The 17,708-nt window shown below is 43.0% G+C and overlaps 1 protein-coding gene across 1 annotated transcript in view; it reads left to right on the top strand.

Annotated features, from left to right (window-relative positions):
• LOC121278378 (dihydropyrimidinase-related protein 5-like) overlaps positions 1-17,708 on the top strand; it is a 76,521-nt gene that overhangs the window by 36,249 nt on the left and 22,564 nt on the right. Inside the window, exons 4-8 of the mRNA XM_041188738.1 lie at positions 46-114; positions 8,672-8,716; positions 8,815-8,890; positions 11,775-11,931; positions 14,121-14,262. Of these exons, the coding sequence (XP_041044672.1) occupies positions 46-114; positions 8,672-8,716; positions 8,815-8,890; positions 11,775-11,931; positions 14,121-14,262 (489 nt within the window). The remainder of the gene's footprint in view (positions 1-45; positions 115-8,671; positions 8,717-8,814; positions 8,891-11,774; positions 11,932-14,120; positions 14,263-17,708) is intronic.

Genomic DNA, 17,708 nt, shown 5'->3' with positions numbered 1-17,708 from the left:
GAATGAGGATTGTGCTGTGGCATTATTTCTTCTTTTGTTTTTCAGGGTGCAAAAGAAGCCCTTGAACTGGGAATCACTGGGCCTGAGGGATTAGACATCAGCAGACCTGAGGAGGTTTGTCTTATTAAAATGATTAAGGCACATTAAGTGTCTGTTTACAAAAAAATGATACTTACTATAAACCTTGAGCAGAATCATCCCAGACTCGCACTAAGTGCAGTAGTGGACATGGCAATAAGACATTTTACCCACCGGCCCCAATGGCGGATTTTCGCGCCGTATCATCCCCTTCCCGCATCATAAATTATGCAGTCATGGGAAACGCACTGGATCTCTGGTGGGCCTCAGATTTATCTGTTATGTCATTACCTTGCTGCTTCCTCTCACTGGGTGCCATTTGTAAACTGCAGCCTCTTGCACTGTTCTCAATGCTTGTAGCCCAGGACTCCACGAGTGAAGACATGGTCCCAAAAAGCAGGAAGAGTGAAGTGTGTCTCTCCCCACCCCCCAACCAACCCCGATTCAGTGATGCATTCTGGGATAATTTCTGGATGCCATGGAGGTCTGCCGTAATGTCCTCTACCCCTGCTCTAGCTGCAGGAGGCCCATCAGTCTCACCACTCTGGCTTGGAAGGCAGTAGCAGAGGTAGTCAGTGCCAACGCTGTACACAAGAGGTCGGCCATCCAGTGCAGGAAAAGGATGACTGATCTCATCCATGTCGCCGTTAAGTCAACCATCTTGTCAATCTCAACTTACCCACTCGCAAGTCCATTACACATTCACTGGTATCTCTCTCACTACCAGCTCAAGGGACACCCCCACTCACTCTCTCACATCTCCATCTGGCCACATTTCTGGAGATAGCATCCTCATCCCATCCATGGCTCCACTCAGCATCCTTCTCATTTGGCCTGGCATGCGCTTTATGTTCACTCTCTCTACCTGCCTTTATGAAGGACAATATTGCGCACAATTAACGAGAGAGGTCCCAGACTGGGGGTGAAGTGCCAAACATCAAGGTCCTCACTCTGTTCCAGAGCCGCATGTTGGAGCTGGCCAAAGAGGATGTGGATCGTTCCTGCGGCGATGATGAGGCTGGTGGCAAACACCTATGTGAGGATCCGGCACCACATCATCCCCCTCTCAACACTACTCTGAGCCCACTGTCTATGTTTAACGTGGCTGCAAAGCACAAATAATCTCCCCATTCTGTTCTAGGCACATCTGACCCACAGGCAACCTTGATTCCAATCCCAGCACTGAAAGCACCTCTGATGAGGACCCTGAGGGCAGCACCGTTGAAGACCCATCACAGTGCTCACCCACACCCTCCACCAGCACAGCAACACATCTCAGTGGGACTGATATGTAGAGCAGCCTCGAGATCACAGCCTGGGAGCACAGCACACGACCTGTTCCACAGCAGGCAGAGGCAGGGACATCCTTGGTTACCGGCACTCAGAGGACTGCTAGAGGCAAGGAACCTGCTGAGTCCAAGTCAGATGATGAGCCTCCGGACTCAATCCTCAATCAGTTGGTGAAGCTGCAAAGACAATCACAGGAACGTCAGGAAGGGATGTCTGGTGCACTCTTCAGATTGCAAGGGACAATGGAGGAGTCGGTCTGCCTTCAGTCCCAGGTGATAGCGCCGGCATGCCAGTGCACCAAGGTCAATGTTAGCAGGATGGCGGCCGCCATGGAGGCCTTGGTCCAGGACATGGGTCCTGCACTGCTGCATGGGCTGAACTCCATTGCTGATGCCATAGATGGCCTCCAGTAGTGTCAACATGAGAGGGCTGCGGGGCAGCTCAGTCTCACTCCGGCTTCCCCTTCTCAACAAGTCAGCCACGAGCTGTCAGGCACCCATAGGGAGGAGGACCAGCAGCTCAACACCCCGGGGCCATCACCCAGGTGAAAATGGGAATGTGCAGATCCCCTCTTCCTGTGACCCCCGTCAACTCCAGCGACACAGGCCAAGGAGGTTGCACCTGGTCCAAAGCAGGACACGCAAAAGCAGGCCAGGGCCCTCCAGGGGACACACACCAAAGTCATCACAGACAGGGTGTGGCAGTTAGGCTGCTTCCACCTCCGCTGTGGATTTTGGAGGGAGCACCCAAGATGCAGCAGCAGGCTTAGGAAGGTTAAAAAGATGTAGTTGCACAGCCTGTGCATAGGTGTTAATCACTTGTACATAATGTTCACTATTGTAAATAAACTCCCAAGAATGTCTCCTTGTTCTGAAGAGCAGTGTTCTTGTCACTCCAGTGTGAAACCTTGGTTCCTGCAAAAGATAAAGGCTGATGTCTCAGTCCAGGGCCTCTTCCCTATGCAGTGTGTAACCTTCAGACCAAAATGATGGTCTGGCTTCACACTCCCTCACATATTAGTGATGCCTGCACCTCAATGCTTGTCATTGCTGCCAGAATGTCGTGGGCAGGTATCAGACTTTGTCATTCTGTGTTCTCAGCACCTTTTGAGATGGGGCTAGCCCCCATCTCTTCAGCATCTCTGACCATTGATGCTGTGCTCCTGAAGGGGACAGGTGCTGAAGGCTGACAAAGGATCAGGTGCATTTAAAGATTCATGGATACCTTTCCATGGTATGACCCTGATCACAGAGCACAGGCGAGCTGCCCTCAGCCAGACAGAAGTCAGACATTCACAAAGGCAATGTGAAGATCTATGGAGTGTTTCCAGTGCATTCGTTGTCATCCTCCTGGAATCTAGTGACTATTAGGGCCTCTGTTGCATCTCCATGACATGAGTCTGAGCACTGAGATTATGTGCACTGCCACCAGCCACACAGGAGTCAAACATTCATAAAGTGAGGATGTCAGGACTGACTTCACTGCATTTCGTCATTGTCCTCCATGAATATTGCGATTGTGAGGGTCTCCCGAGCACATGGGCTAATGTGATGGTCTCATCTCCAGCATCCTTGCCATCGAGGACCTCATCATTGTCATCTCCTTCGATATCCTCCACCTCAGAGGAGACGTGCAGCTCTTCCATCTCCTCCTCAGCCAGGTCCTCCCCATTGCAGCAGCAGGTTGTGTAGCTCACAGCTATGATGATGTGCTACACTCCCTGGGGCTGTATTGCAGTGCTTGACCAAACCTGTCAAGGCACTGGAACCTTATTTTCAAAACGCCTATCGTTTGCTCCACCAAAGTCCAGGTCGCAGCATGAGCCTCATTATAGCGTCATTTTGCTAACAGTCTGAGGCCGCTGCACAGGTATCTTCAGCCTGTGGGTAGCCGTTGTCCCTGAGGACCCAACCCTGCATCCTTTGTGGACCCTGGAAAATGTCAGGGATCTGAGACCTGTTCAGGATTTAGGAGTGTGGACACTCTCTGGGAAGCTTCACCCGATGTAGACCTGTAGGATGCATTTGTGGTTGTTGCAGATCAGCTGAACATTCAGCAAATGGAAGCCTTTACGATTGATGTAGTTGACTGCTTGTTGTCATGGAAATCTAAGCGCCACATGAGTGCAGCCGATGGTGCTCTGCACCTTTGGAAAACCAGAGATCTGTGCAAAACCCAGCACTTTTGCTTCCTGGCTTCCCTAATCCTGGGCGAAATGCACAAAATGCCGTGCCATCGTGAAGATGCCGTCCATGACCTCCTGGATACACTTGTGCATGGAGACTCGTGAGATTCCACACAGGTCACCAATGGAGCCCTGGAAGGAGCCACTGGCATAAACATTTAATGCCGCGGTCACTTCCATGGCCATTGGCAGTGGATGCCTTCCATGTACCCGTGGCGCCAAATCCTGCAGCAGGTGGCATATGTGACTGACCAGTTCCCTAGACATGTGCAGTCTTCAGCGACAGTTGTTCTCAGTTATCTGCAGGAATGACAGGTGCCGTCTATAGATCCTGGGTCTAGTGAAGCACCTATGAGTGACGGTTTTCTGGGGATCTTCAGCTGTATGTGCAGCAGGCCCTGATGCCCCTTCATCTTGAGGGAGGTGCTCCTCCCGTAGTCGAGCCAGGTGCACCTGCCACACTCTGCTTCTTCTTCTCTGCTCCCTGTAAGCCATGGGACATCCTACTAAGTCACTAGGCTCAATGATCCTGATGTTCTCCTGCAGGATCAAAAAGAGATGCATGAGTTAGCACATGGCCCCTAAGGACCCCTCTTGGTTAAGTCTGAAAGCCCCTTCACACATGCAGGAGTGAGTGCGCTTCATGGTTGTCTGAAACCCCATCTGCCCCACTCCACTTGACCGATCAGTGGGAGCTTCGACCATTAGACAGCAGGCATTCTCCTAACTTGCACTGCAAGGTTGCGTTGTTAGCTTGAACCATGAGGGATACTGGTCCAAACCTTAATAAGGAGCTCTGAGTCACTTCTACCAGTGACTGCACCATGGCCACATTTTGCAAGAGGAATCTACAACTTGCCCAGTCATCCATTTGTTCTGCTGACCTCTAAAACATTCATTTACAGTGTGCGCCCGAGGGATAAAAATTTGTGGAGCATTTGGTGACACATTCATGCTTTTGTATTACTTGAGTGGACAGTAAAGCTTCAGAGGCCTGGCTCCAAGCATGTCAACGGAGCTGCCGGTGCACCGTCTCACCTGTGGAAGAATGCTCACCTTTTGACAAGCTTTTCCAAGTGTATGGCTGCCTCCCTCACACCCCCCACGCTCCCGGCATTTGCTGGTGTACTCCCTTCAATCTATACTGCCTTGCCCACACACCCCCTCCTGCCACCCTCACCTGCACTGAAGCCCTTGCCTTGACACTGCACTGAAAGCCAGCTGGGAAATAGTGACTTCCCCCCGATGTCCTATGGGCAATCCTCGTGAGCACTACACAAGGTTGTGTGCATTCACCTCCAAGTTCCCCTCTTAAGTTCAGCTCGCCAGGTGCCTGCCTTTTAAAGGTAGTTGTGAATTACGCTGTTCTGAAGTCACATCGATATGGGTGGTAAATTTGACTTGGGCGATGATTCTGGCGTGAGCGCACAATAATGAAATGCATTAAAGTTAAGGTCCAGACGTTGGACGGTACGAAATGCGGCCCGCCATTGACAGGCGGAGCAGACAATTGCCAACTGGTTTCATGACGGCATGAAACCGATTTTTGGCCTTCTCATGCCCACCATGACACCCATTGCCAACGAGACCGGATGATTCTGCCCCTTTCTGCACATTTACAATATAGGGTCACTTTAATTTCAAGTAAATAAAAACTTTTTCTGTGAGAAAGCAAGCTAAAAGTGAAAACGTGCAGCGATGAAAGCATATAGTTCATGAGGAAGCAATACCGTTGATGAGGTTAAATGGTTTATTCCATCTACTATTTGTGGGTTTCTGACTGAGCCTCTGTTTTATAACCTTTGGAAATTCATGTAGAAAAAAGAAAGCACACCCTTGATTGCTTTGGGGTCTGAGGGTGCAGGAAGGATCATAAATTGAAGTCAGCTGTTTATTCTCATTTTACTCATCCCCAGCAATAAGTACGAGGAGCTCATGGTCTTCTTTGTCACTAAGCTTGAGACCATCCAATTAGCTGACCGTACTGCTTTCTTTGCTTCCCCTATCTGACCAGGCCAAACTTCTCCTAACATTTCCTCTATTCCCTAGTTGTGAATTTTCATCTTTCTCTGGTTTCTCTCCTATCCTACCTAATGACCCATCGAGCTCATCTCATCCATGAGGTCCACCTCCTGTATTTTTTGATCCTATTTCCACTAAACTGCTGGCCACCCAACTTAATTTCCTGACTCCCATGCTAGATACTTTTAATAGTTCTCTCTCCTCAGGTACTGCCCCTGTACCAATCCAGTCTGCAGTCTTCACTGCTGTCCTCAAAAAGAAAAACCTCCACCCCTCTGTCCCATCTCCAACGTCCCTTTGCTCTCCAAAATCCTTGAACATGTCACCTTTCAAGATCATGCTCACCTTTCCCTGAATTCTATTTTTGAATCCCTCTGATGAGGTTTGCACCCTGCCATAGTGCCATATCAGTTCTTGCTAATGTCACAAATGGCATCCTATGTGTCTGTTACAAAACTAAGTATTATAAATCTGTCTGTGGTCTCAGACATGATTGATCTCTAACATGATTGATCACACATCATCCTCCTCCACCATTGTCCAACTGGGTGGGACTGCACTTCGTTGGTTCCATTCTGACCTATCCATTTGCATCCAGAGAATCACTTGCAGTGATTTTTCTTCATGCTCCTGTACTGTTGTCTGTAGTGTGCCCAAGGATCTACCCTTTGACACCTCATTTCTCATTTGCATGCTGTCCCTTGGAGACATCCAGACTGGTTGCAACCTTGGTTTCATATTTGGCTCCAAGATGAACTTCCAATCACACTACCATGCCATCATTAAGACTGCCTATTTCTACCTCTGTAGCATAGCCTGACCCTGTCCCTATCCCAGCCTCAGTTCATCTTTAGCTGAAACTGTCATCCATGCTTTTTGTTACCTGAAGCAAAAGATAGGCAATAAATAGACTTGACTATTTCAACTTGACTGTTTTCCCACATTCCATCCTTTGTGAACTTAAGGTCATTCACCGAGTCCCATTCACCCATCACCCCTCTGCTGGCTGACCTGCATTGGTTCCTGGTTATTTCATTTTTTTTTATTTGTTCATGGGATGTGGGTGTCACTGCCTAGGCCAGCATTTATTGCCCATCCCTAATTGCCCTTGTTCAGAGGGCATTTCAAAGTCAACCACATTGTTGTGGGTCTGGAGCCGCATGTAGGCTAGACCAGGTAAGGGTAGCAGATTCCTTAAAGGACATTGGTGAACCAGATTTGTTCAGACTTTGGGTCCAAAGTTTTATTGAATTCACATGTCACCATCTGCTGTGGTGGGATTCAACCTGGGTCCCCAGAGGATTACCCTGGATCTCTGGAACACTAGTCCAGTGACAATACCACTATGCCACCACCTCCCCATATGCATCACTACCATTTTAAAGTTCACATCCTTGTTTACAAATTTGTGTATGGCCCTATCTCTCTAATCTCCTGTAGCACCATAACTCTCCAAGATATCTGTGTGCCTTCAATTCTGGAATTCCATCCCTAAACCTCTGACTCTGCATGCCTTCCTTTTAAGGTGGTCCTTTAAATACTGTATCTTTGCCCGGGATTTTGCTCATCTGCCGCAGGGGGTCAGGATCAGATGTCATTTGATAATGCTCCAGTAAAGTTCCTTGGGGTGTTTTACTGTGTTAATGGTGCTATATAAATGTGAGTTGTTGTTTTGTTCAGGTTTGCTGGCATTTTCGCTCTCTTACTACTTTAGGAGTTTCTTGATGTGCTCCTGGTGGTGAGGGAAGCCATCTTTCTCACGTCACCATGGGGCCCCCTACTGAAATTGGATTGCAATGTACAATCTGGCTTTGTGTTAGTGGTCAGTATGATGCGGGAGATTATGCACTGAAGGTTTCTGACAATGACAGGTCAGCTATCTTGATTTCAAGGCAAGTTTCAAAGTGGTTTTAGCAAGTGTCTGTAACTGTTTTGCCATGGAAATGTAAATTGTTACCTTTTGAACTGGAATGTTAATGAAAACTGCACAAGAAGCTGAAATAAACTTCTGTTTGAGTTTAGTTTACCAATCAAAATGGTGCTGCTTCAGTAAGTTCACAATGCATATTTACTATTAAAATTGAAAATTCCTTGTCTTAAAATTTTGGAAATTTAAAAGAAGCAGATGATTTGAAATAGGCGTTCAGTTAACTCATGGCTAGATTCCCCAGCATAGTCTTTTGGAAACTGCACAGGAAAAAAATGTTCACTAGAATTGTGTTGCAGTGATTACTGTGGGACTCTGTGAAAGCTAAGTAAAGCCTTTTTTAAAATTCATTCATCGTATCTTGTTTATTCCTAAGACTGCTATACATAAACACTTGGGGCTGAATTTTCCCCCCATCGCGGGCGAAGTTGAAGGGCGGATGTGCACAGGCGCGCTTCCGATCAGGGACACGCCACCATTTTACGTGGGCGGGCCAATGAAGGCCCAGTGTGACGTCCGCACAGAACGTGCGGGCGGGAGGGGGACTCCCAAAATCGAGAGTGTGCTCTTTCGCGCATGCGCACAAAAGAGCACACTCATTTCCCTGAGGCTAAGTGCAGCTTCGGGGAGATCGGCTCAAAATGTTAAAAACCTAAAAATAAAAAAATAAAATTTCCCTGATGTGTCCCCTCATGTGACACTGTCACATGAGTTGGGACATGTCCATAATTTTTACAAAAACTTTAAAAGTTTTTAAAACCTTAATGAAACCTCATTCCACCTGTGGATGAGGTTCCATGCTTTTTCTAGTTCACGCCGGGGCTCCTGGCCTGACCGCCAACCTTAAAGTTGGATAGGCAGGCCCTTTAATTACTTAATAGAATCTGTCAATGGCCTCAGTTGGCCATTGACAGGTTGGCGGGTGTGCAGCTGATTTCGCTGTGCCCCTGCCTTCCTGAAAATTTAAATGGGGCGCAGTGATGTCGGGAGTTCTGCCTGACGTCACCGTGTGTCATTTTACGCTTCGGCGAGCGGGCCCCACCCCTGCTCGCCAATGCGTAAAACCCTGCCCTTGGGGAAATTGGAGGAGATAGTCTCGTTTATTTTCCACTAATGCTTTTGTTTCTGTGTGAAAAATGTTTAAAATACTTCTTACTTTCTTCATACAGCTTGAGGCAGAAGCAACCCATCGTGCCATCACAATTGCTAATCGAGTGAGTTTTTCTGTTAAGTATTTATGTTTTAAATATATATTCTTCAATGTTTCAGCTGAGCCCCATATCTAACTCTTCCTGTTAATTTAACATTTCAGACCCATTGTCCATTATATTTGGTTAATGTCTCAAGCAAATCTGCAGGTGATGTCATTGCTTCTGCAAGAATGCAAGGTAAGGTTGGTTTCTAGAGTATGGAAACATGAAATCAGTTCAATCCAGTGTTTTCTGACATTACACACAAGGTTGTTCTTGATGATCAAGTTGTTAAATGAAAGTGTTCTATTTTCAATGGCAAAGATGCAGTAGTATTCAGGAAACTTATGTTCTTGTTGAGAATACCTCTGTTTATGGAGTTCTGTCTTGTGCCTTCAACAGCACCTTCCAAACCCATGACCACTACCATCTAGAAAGACAAAAGCAGCAGATAGATGGGAACAACCACCACCTAGAAGCTCCCCTCCAAGTCACTCACTGTCCTGACTTGGAAATACATTGCTGTTCCTTCACTGTTGCTGAGTCAAAATCCTGGAACTCCCTTCCTAACAGCACTGTGGGTGTACCCACACCACATGGACTGCAGCGGTTCAAGAAGACAGTGCACCACCACCTTCTCGTGGGCAATAAGTGTTGGCCCAGCCAGCGAAGCCCACATCCCATAAATGAATAAAGAAAAGAATGAACTGAAGAACCAAAAGCCTGCATTATTAATAACTAGGCCAGGGAGGAAGTTATACCTGAAGTGACAAGAAGCTGTGAACCATTTTTTCAACAAGTTATAAACAACTTTTTAATGCATTACATCTTCCAAGTAGATAAAGCAAATACTGTCAACTTTTGAAACCTAGATAGCTTTGAATCTTCCTTCAAGTTATAGGATTTACAAATATTGTTGTTTTCTAAGTGACTGTTATATATATTTTCCCAAAGTGAAAGCCTTGTACCAATTCACATTTCACAAGCTTGAGGGTTAAGGCCAACCATCTGAAACTTCAGTGATTCTAGCAGGCAAAAAAACAAACAAAAGGCAAGCAATTGATTGTCAAACACAGGCAGCATTCATTTACCCCTTAGGCACTCAAAGCAAAGGTCAGAGGAAATCTCATTGGAAAAAAGCTAAAGCTTTAGTTTTAAATTCTCAGTGCCTGCTATCTAAGCTACTATTCAAATGAGAAGTTATAGGACGGAAATACATCATAATTTGAGATCAAATGGAGTCCTATTTCCATCACAAACACTGCTTCTTGCTTCAGGAAAGAACTAAGAGAGTTGATTTATTTGATTTATGTTGTCCTAATCTCATTCTCTGTGCTTTGAACCCATCATTTGGTGGCTTTAACATCATATTTATGACAATTACATTAATTTCTTTGTCTCACTAAATCAAGCCATGGCTTTCAAGGCACTTGGTTAGTTAGCACTTGGATCAGGCTCATCTTAAATCTGAAATAAAAACATAAAATACTGGAAAACCTCAGCAGGTCTGACAGCATCTATAGAGAGAGGAACAGAGTTAACTTTTCGAGTCCGTATGCCTCTTCTTCAGAGCTAAAGAGAAGTGGAAAGTGATGGAATTTATATTGTTTAAGTGAGGTGGAGTAGATAAAGCAAGGTCAGTGATAGTTGGGGGCTAAGGAGAGATTGACAAAGATGTCATGGACACAGGGCAAAGGGACTGTTAATGGTAGTGGTAAGGGCTGAAGAAGGTGCTGATAGTGGCATAAAGGTAAGAAAGCAGAATATGTGAATAGCAGAACATAGGTCAGCATTTGAGAAACAAAAAAGAGATGAATAAAGGAGAGAATCTATCCTTGACTTACCATGAACACCACTATGGGAATTCCACTGCCCTATAATATATTAAAAATATTGCATCCACATGAACCTGTTGGCCACAAACCTCACTTCCTGTTTCCCTGTATTGTCACACTCTTGTGTCAGCTTTCTCCAAAATGAATTCTTATTTGCACATTTATGAAGGAAACTGTTAATGTAAACCTGTCACACAGTAATTATACCTTCCTGCCAGTGATGATTACAAAGTACCTCAGTTTTGCAACTCTTAACTCCCTAACCTGTATTGCAGATAAACTGTATTATTTAACCAAGAATAATATAAAATTGAAGCATTATGTAGAATTTATTACTTTAAAGGGGGAATTGAATTAGCTCAATGCACCCTGGTCCAGTTATCAGACATGCCTAATTTTGTTACACCTGAAGACTCCAATAGGTCTCCTTTCCCATATGCAGGATTGCGTAAGATCAATTTATGCATGTATGATATTCTTTTTACATTGTTACTTTGATGAATAAGATCTGTCCTCTATTTTCTTTATATCCAGTACTGATTTCGCCACTTAGCTGAGTCTTTTAAAGTGGTATAAATTTCTCTGTCAAGACTCCGGTAATTGCTGATCAGTTTCATCTATGAAGTTACAATTGGAAAGCTAATCAAAGTACCTCCCACCCACACCCGGCTCCAATTTTGTAGAAAAAAAATACCTTCAGGAGAATTTCTTGCCAAGATAGTAACTTTTAGATCTTCCCTCCTGGACAACTCTGTGATGTTAGCAATAGTTAGGTTCAACTACATGCCAATCTATAGCATGATTTCTCAGGTTTGAATGGCTCAGGCCTGTCCAGAATCACACCCCATCCTTTGCTATTTAAATGCTCACTGCAATGTCCTCATCAATAATGTCAGAATACCTGACTGGTTTGTACTTGATAAAACTATTAATCAAAATTCTACCAATTTTTCTTTGCAAAAGATTGCTTTAACAACAATAATTTCCTCAAATTGATTCTGTCCCTAATATGCCAAAACGTGTGTGGATTTAAAAGTTAGTACTGGTGTACAACAATTTAGATTACCCAAACTTAAAATATGCTTCATAGAAATGAAATTAAAAACCTGTGACATAGAGAACAAAAATTACTTAAAGTATCTGTGTATACATGACAAATGTATATTTAATTGGTAAGTTATAATTAGGTTAATAATGTATACATTATGGTGGCTATTTTTAAATTCCTAATTCAATCTTTTTTTAAGGCAAAATCATATATGGGGAAGCAACCCTAGCGCACACAACTCTAAATGGATCAAGCTATTACCATCCAGACTGGTCTCATGCTGCTGCTCACGTTACTGCGCCTCCTCTCCGACTGGATGCTAGCACGCCCAACTATCTCATGAGCCTGCTAGCCAAGTGAGTTTCTGTAACAAGCTAAAACCATTATTTTTCTTTAAGCTGCTTGCTCAATGTTTGAAAACTATATTTGACTAAGCTGTGGTCAAATATATTAGAAGATTGCAGGTGCACATCATAATTTATTCTACCTGAGTGATTTCAGTATTAATTCACAAATTGGCAAATGCATTTTTACAGCTCATTATTCTATAAATATAACATGGATTAGAATTTATTTGTTATATGTAATACTAAATATGAATAGTAACAAAAAAATGCCAATGTGATATAAATTTCACACAAATTACCAAGTAGTCAGATACTTCTTTTTATTCTCAAAGCTTCCAGTTACAAACCAGAAAATGTTACATATAATCATCATCTCATCTTCATGTTTTTGGTCACATTTTTCTAAATCACTCCATCCAAGCATGTATATAACAAGAAATGCCTTTTATAACATGGCATTCACAACTCCTCAGATAATGAAGCAGTCTGTGTCTGCATGCAACAAGAATTGGGTAAAATTCAGGCTTTGACTGATAAGTGCCAAGTTGCTTTCATGCCATGCAAGTGCCCACTAATGACCATCTCCAACAAGAGAAGGTGTGACCAACTTCCCTTAACACTCAATGGTACTATCATTGTCAAATCTCCTACCATCAAGTCTGACAGCATCTGTGGAGAGAAAGACAGAGTTAACGTTTCGAGTCTGTATGAGTTCTGAAGAAGTCATACGGACTCGAAACGTTAACTCTGTCTTTCTCTCCACAGATGCTGTCAGACCTGCTGAGTTTTTCCAGAAATTTTTGTTTTTATTTCAGATTTCCAGCATTTACAGTATTTCGCTTTTACCTAAGATCAACATCCTGGGGTCACCATTAACCAGAAAACTAACTAGACCAGCCACATTATTACTGTGGCTACAAGAACAGATCAGAAGCTGGGAATTCTGCAATAAGTGACTCACCTCTTGACTCCACAAAACCTTTCCACCATCTACAGGGCACAAATCTTGAGTGCAGTGGCCAACAACACTCAAAAACTCAGCACTATCCAGGTCAAAGCAGCCTGCTTGATTAGCATCCCTTAGACCTCCACCACCTTAGACATTCACTCCCTCTGCCACAAACACACTGTCTGCAATGTGTACCGTTTACAAGATGCACTGCAGCTTGCCAAGGCTTCCTCAGCAGCACTTCTCAATCCGACGATCTCTGTCACCTAGTAAGGCAAGGACAGCCGGTGCATGGGAACAACAGCTTCAAGTTTCCTCTCCAAGTCGTGCACCATTATCGTTGGTCCAAAATTCTGGAACTCCATGTCTAAAAGTACTGTCGTAGTACCTTCACCTCATGGACTGCGGTAATTCAAGAAGGCAGTTCACGCCACCTTCTCGAGGGCAGTTATGGTTGGACAATAAATACTGATTTTGCCAGTGATGTCCAGCTCATGTGAATAAACTAAAAAAAAAAACCAAAACTGTATTAGAAAATTGTGCAATTTGGAAATTACTAAACTTGATTTAAAGAAATGTTTGAAAATGCCTGCAAAGTACTTTAGACTTTTATCTGGACACTAGAGCATGAGTAGGTAATTAGATTGAACTGGAGATTTGCAGATGCTCAGACAATGGACAGCTATAAATTTTGCCCTACTCCTATGAACTTAAGTGCTCAGCAGGTTCAATTTGGCAAATTAACTCAAGCACACCAAGCAGAAAAGCAGAAAGTAACTGAGGCGCAAGCAGTATTAAGTAACAAAACTTCTTGGCATTGTGTGCAGTAAGCCATTATAATCATTCTGAGCTAATGCTATTGGGAATGATGGCATAGATGTTTTATTTGGGTAATATGTTTAAGACTTGTTGCAATGTCTAACGTCAGCATCAAACAAGAGGGAGTCAACTGCCAGCCAGACCTAGCCTGTGCCAAGTGATCATTTGTTCAGGGGCTGGTTGTTGGAGTGGGAAAATCCCTAAGGGTTGCTTTATGTGAACAGCTTCAATGAAAACCATAAATCTACAGTGGAAAGTCAGTGGCAGAAAAAATATATATTGCACAACACAGCTGTGAAAAATATTTTCTGTCATAATTAACCTTAAATTGAAATGACCAAAACGTGAATGCAATATTAAATCTGTCATGGCATGGGTACTTCAGTTGGACACTCATCAAATATTATTTCTGTTCTTTTATTTTTCCTAGTGATACCATTAATGTTGTTGCTTCGGATCATCGTCCATTTAGTACCAAGCAAAAAGCCATAGGAAAGGAAGATTTTACCAAAATTCCTCACGGTGTTACTGGAGTGCAGGACAGAATGACTGTTATCTGGGAGAAAGGAGTGGTATGTTTAACATTACTAGGATATTTTAATGTTGGTTACCATTACTTCTGCATTGGGGAGTCCAACTTTTGGTAATTGTACTATTAACAATAGCATTTGGATTTAAAGTTGCAAATTGTGCAATGTTATTAGACCTTTCAACCCTATTTCAGTTATTATCGTTATTTTATTTTCTTAACTTTTTATGAGTTTGTATGCCTTAGAATGTGAGGTTGCCAACAGTGGAATAGAATGTTTTAGAGGCGTTTTATTTCCCCCACTCCACGTTCTATTATACCAGTCTAGTATTAACAGCAATTAAATGTGATTGACACTCCTGTTAAACTGTAACAGATTGATTTTCCCTAGAAGCCTGATCGAAACTGTGCAAAGGCAATTAGTTTAGCAAACTGCAGAGAAAAAGATTTCAGCCCGCCCCAAATCAGTTTGTGTTTGATTCAAACATATACCCATACATACAAAAACTGTTCTTTTCTCCAGTTTCCTTTCCTTTCTGTTGAGAACACTTCACAGTGAAGTTACAGTTTAAAAAATCAGTTTCTTTGAGTTCCACCACTTCCTTAAAGTTTTATTGTGCTTGTTGTCTTCCAAAAAAGACAGCTATACTTCATTACTAAGTGTTTTATTTTATTATTTTGGTTTATTTAACTGAGGGAAAGTGAATAATTTTATATATTCTAACACACTGTTATGATACTGAAATGTTCCAATTCTACTTTTATCAGTTTAATTGATAGCCATTACTATTAGAGGTAAACAATTGAAAGTATTCTTTTGTTACAGCTAAATGTTAATTATTTTTCTTGGGTTGTGTGTATGAAGATTGGACAGTTGGTACATTGTCAGTCTTCACATTACCATCCTTGCAGGAAGGAAAATCATTTTGGGGTGTTAGCCAGGTTGCCTGTGCTCAAAGCCTATTCTAGATCAAGTAACTTGACCTTTTTCTGCACCATTTTTTTGACTCTTATTGAGACAGTTTTCCTGCCTTGCACCTGAGCATATTGCATTACTTGGGTGCAGCCGATAGTGAAAAATTGAAGAGGACTACAAGCAAGAGGGGTAGGCCATCCAGCCATCTTGGCTGTTTTGCCATTCTATTAAATGTTGTTTGATCTGCACCTCAACTCCATTTATACACCTTGATAGCCTTACCTAATATAATTCTATATCTCGAAAGCACCAATTGATCCACTGTCCACAGCATCTTCCCTCCCAACTGAAAGGAATAAAAGCCAATTTTATGCAATCTGTCATCGTAATTTAACTTGCTATGCCCTGGAAGGATTCTGGTTAATCTGCGCTGCACTGCCTCTCAAGGATCAGTACCTATTATGAGGCATGGTGCCCAGTGTTAAACATCAGTGTGTAATTGGATGGTTAATGAAGTGTGTTGAGGTTGGTGTTGGTACAGTAATTGAGCAGAGTTTGTGGAATTGTTCACCTCTTAAGGCCTGCACCCCATTCCCCCACCTTTCAGGTACAGAAAATTCCTTCTCCTCTGAACCTCTTCCATCAGGACCTCCAGTGCTGCATCCTGAAACCTATACGCCCTCTCTGTAGGTCCCTGAGCAATCCTGCAGTGCACTCACTTCTCTGCCAGCCAGTGTATTCCATACCTAGTGAAAGTAGGCGTGTGGAGGCTAATTATACCACTCCACAAAATTGCTTTCAATCAGCACTGGTGTGCTAAACATACAAGTATCCATTTTAGCACATGCAGAAAAATAATATAATTGAAATCATCAATTAGTCTCGAATGTGTGTGCTAAATTTCAAATAGGCACGTCTTATTAGTGTAACACCCAATTAGTGCCTGTTTTCACCAAAATAACCTCCCTCTGTCTCCTATCTCCCAACTAATTTCCAACAGAAGTAAAAACACTCCAGGTGCTTTCACTTTTGCCAATGATCTTTCATATGGAACTTTACCAAATTCCCCCTTTAGGTTTATGTAGATAAGATGCATACATACTCCTTTGTCTGTCTTATTACTGCCCTGCTCAATATCGTCAGACATGATTTAACTTTAACAAAACCATGCTGGCTCTTTTGATCAGCCTATATTTGTTCAAAAGCTCAGTGACTTTAATGACAGATTCCAGTAGCTTCCCCACAGCTGACATTCACTCTATGTTAGGGAACCCTCACAATTTTACATCAGACTATTCAGGAGCGGAAAATTGGACAGGCTCCCTTGAGTTTGTGATCCTCTTGATTTTTGTAATTTGCTTTTGCTTGCTGAATTTAAGCAACTCAATGAGCTCAGGAGCAGGATTAAGAAAATCTCTGCCATTGTGCTTAGGGTTGCGGAATAAATGTGATTAGTTTGCCAACCTAGGTCTTTCCAATGTGAATTTGATCGTCATATTTAACAAATAATCTCCAAGCATATTATATATATTTCAATTGACCCAGCATCCATAGTTTTTTTCCCCCTTGCCCCCTCCACAAAGAGTTCCAGATTTCCACTGCAGTGTGAAAAAGTACTTCCTGATTTCAATCCAGAATGGCCCAGTTTTTCACCACAGGGAATAGTTTCTCTGTATCTAGCCCAATGACTTATAATAATTTTAAAGGCCTCAATTATATCATCTTTCAACCTTCTAAATTTAAGAGAATGCAAACCAAGTTTATTCAACCTGTTCTTATAGTTTAAGCTGATCCTGCTCTGCTGGGAAGTCTCCATATTTAGATACCGGGATGAAGACAGCAAAACCTGCCTACTATTACTTGCCGTCAGGGATGGCTTCAAGGGTCAGGGGGCTACCAGTCTCTGTGAAATCATACCTAGGTGTGTTAGAATCTGCAGTAGATGGTGGGAATAAAAGGAGAAATTTCATCCATTTTTGCTTCTATTCTTGTTCTTGACTAGTTGAGGCAGGTTTGAAGCCAAGAACTGAGGATGTGTACTAAGTAACTGTCAAGGTGGGGAAGTCACTTGTGAAATTGCTATGAATATCTTAAGCACACTCTGTTCCCAGCAGAGTTGCACCATGCCCCCAATTCCTCATTCCCCTACCGCCAATTAACACATTGGCTGGATCAAGCATTTTGCGATATGCAAAGTTTATGTTGCCGGGAAGAACAATTGTAGGCCTCTGCACTCACCATTAGAAAATAATCAGCCCTCTGTGCTGGGCTGTCAGTAGTTGAACAAATTGCCCCAGAAATCAATGCTGCCATATCATCCAAATTGTTTTGCACATCAGTTCCCTCTCTGCTGCCCCACCCCCACCCCTGACCTCATCTTTCTGTTTCTTTTGTCTAGTTTTCATTTCTTTTATGCCAACAAGTTTAAACATACAAAAAAGCATGAAAGCAATTAAATTCTTTTCACAAATCCTTTTTGTGTATTCTCATTCATTTAAAATTGTTTCTTATTTTAAGATTTGTGTTATATTATTTACAATTTTTTGCAATGTGTCTTTCTAGTTGATTTGGAT

Source organism: Carcharodon carcharias, chromosome 5 (genome assembly GCF_017639515.1).
Source record: "Carcharodon carcharias isolate sCarCar2 chromosome 5, sCarCar2.pri, whole genome shotgun sequence".
NCBI classification, from domain to species: Eukaryota; Metazoa; Chordata; class Chondrichthyes; order Lamniformes; family Lamnidae; genus Carcharodon; species Carcharodon carcharias.
The sequence above is the reverse complement of the archived record's forward strand: the minus strand, read 5'-3'. Positions and strand labels throughout refer to the sequence as shown.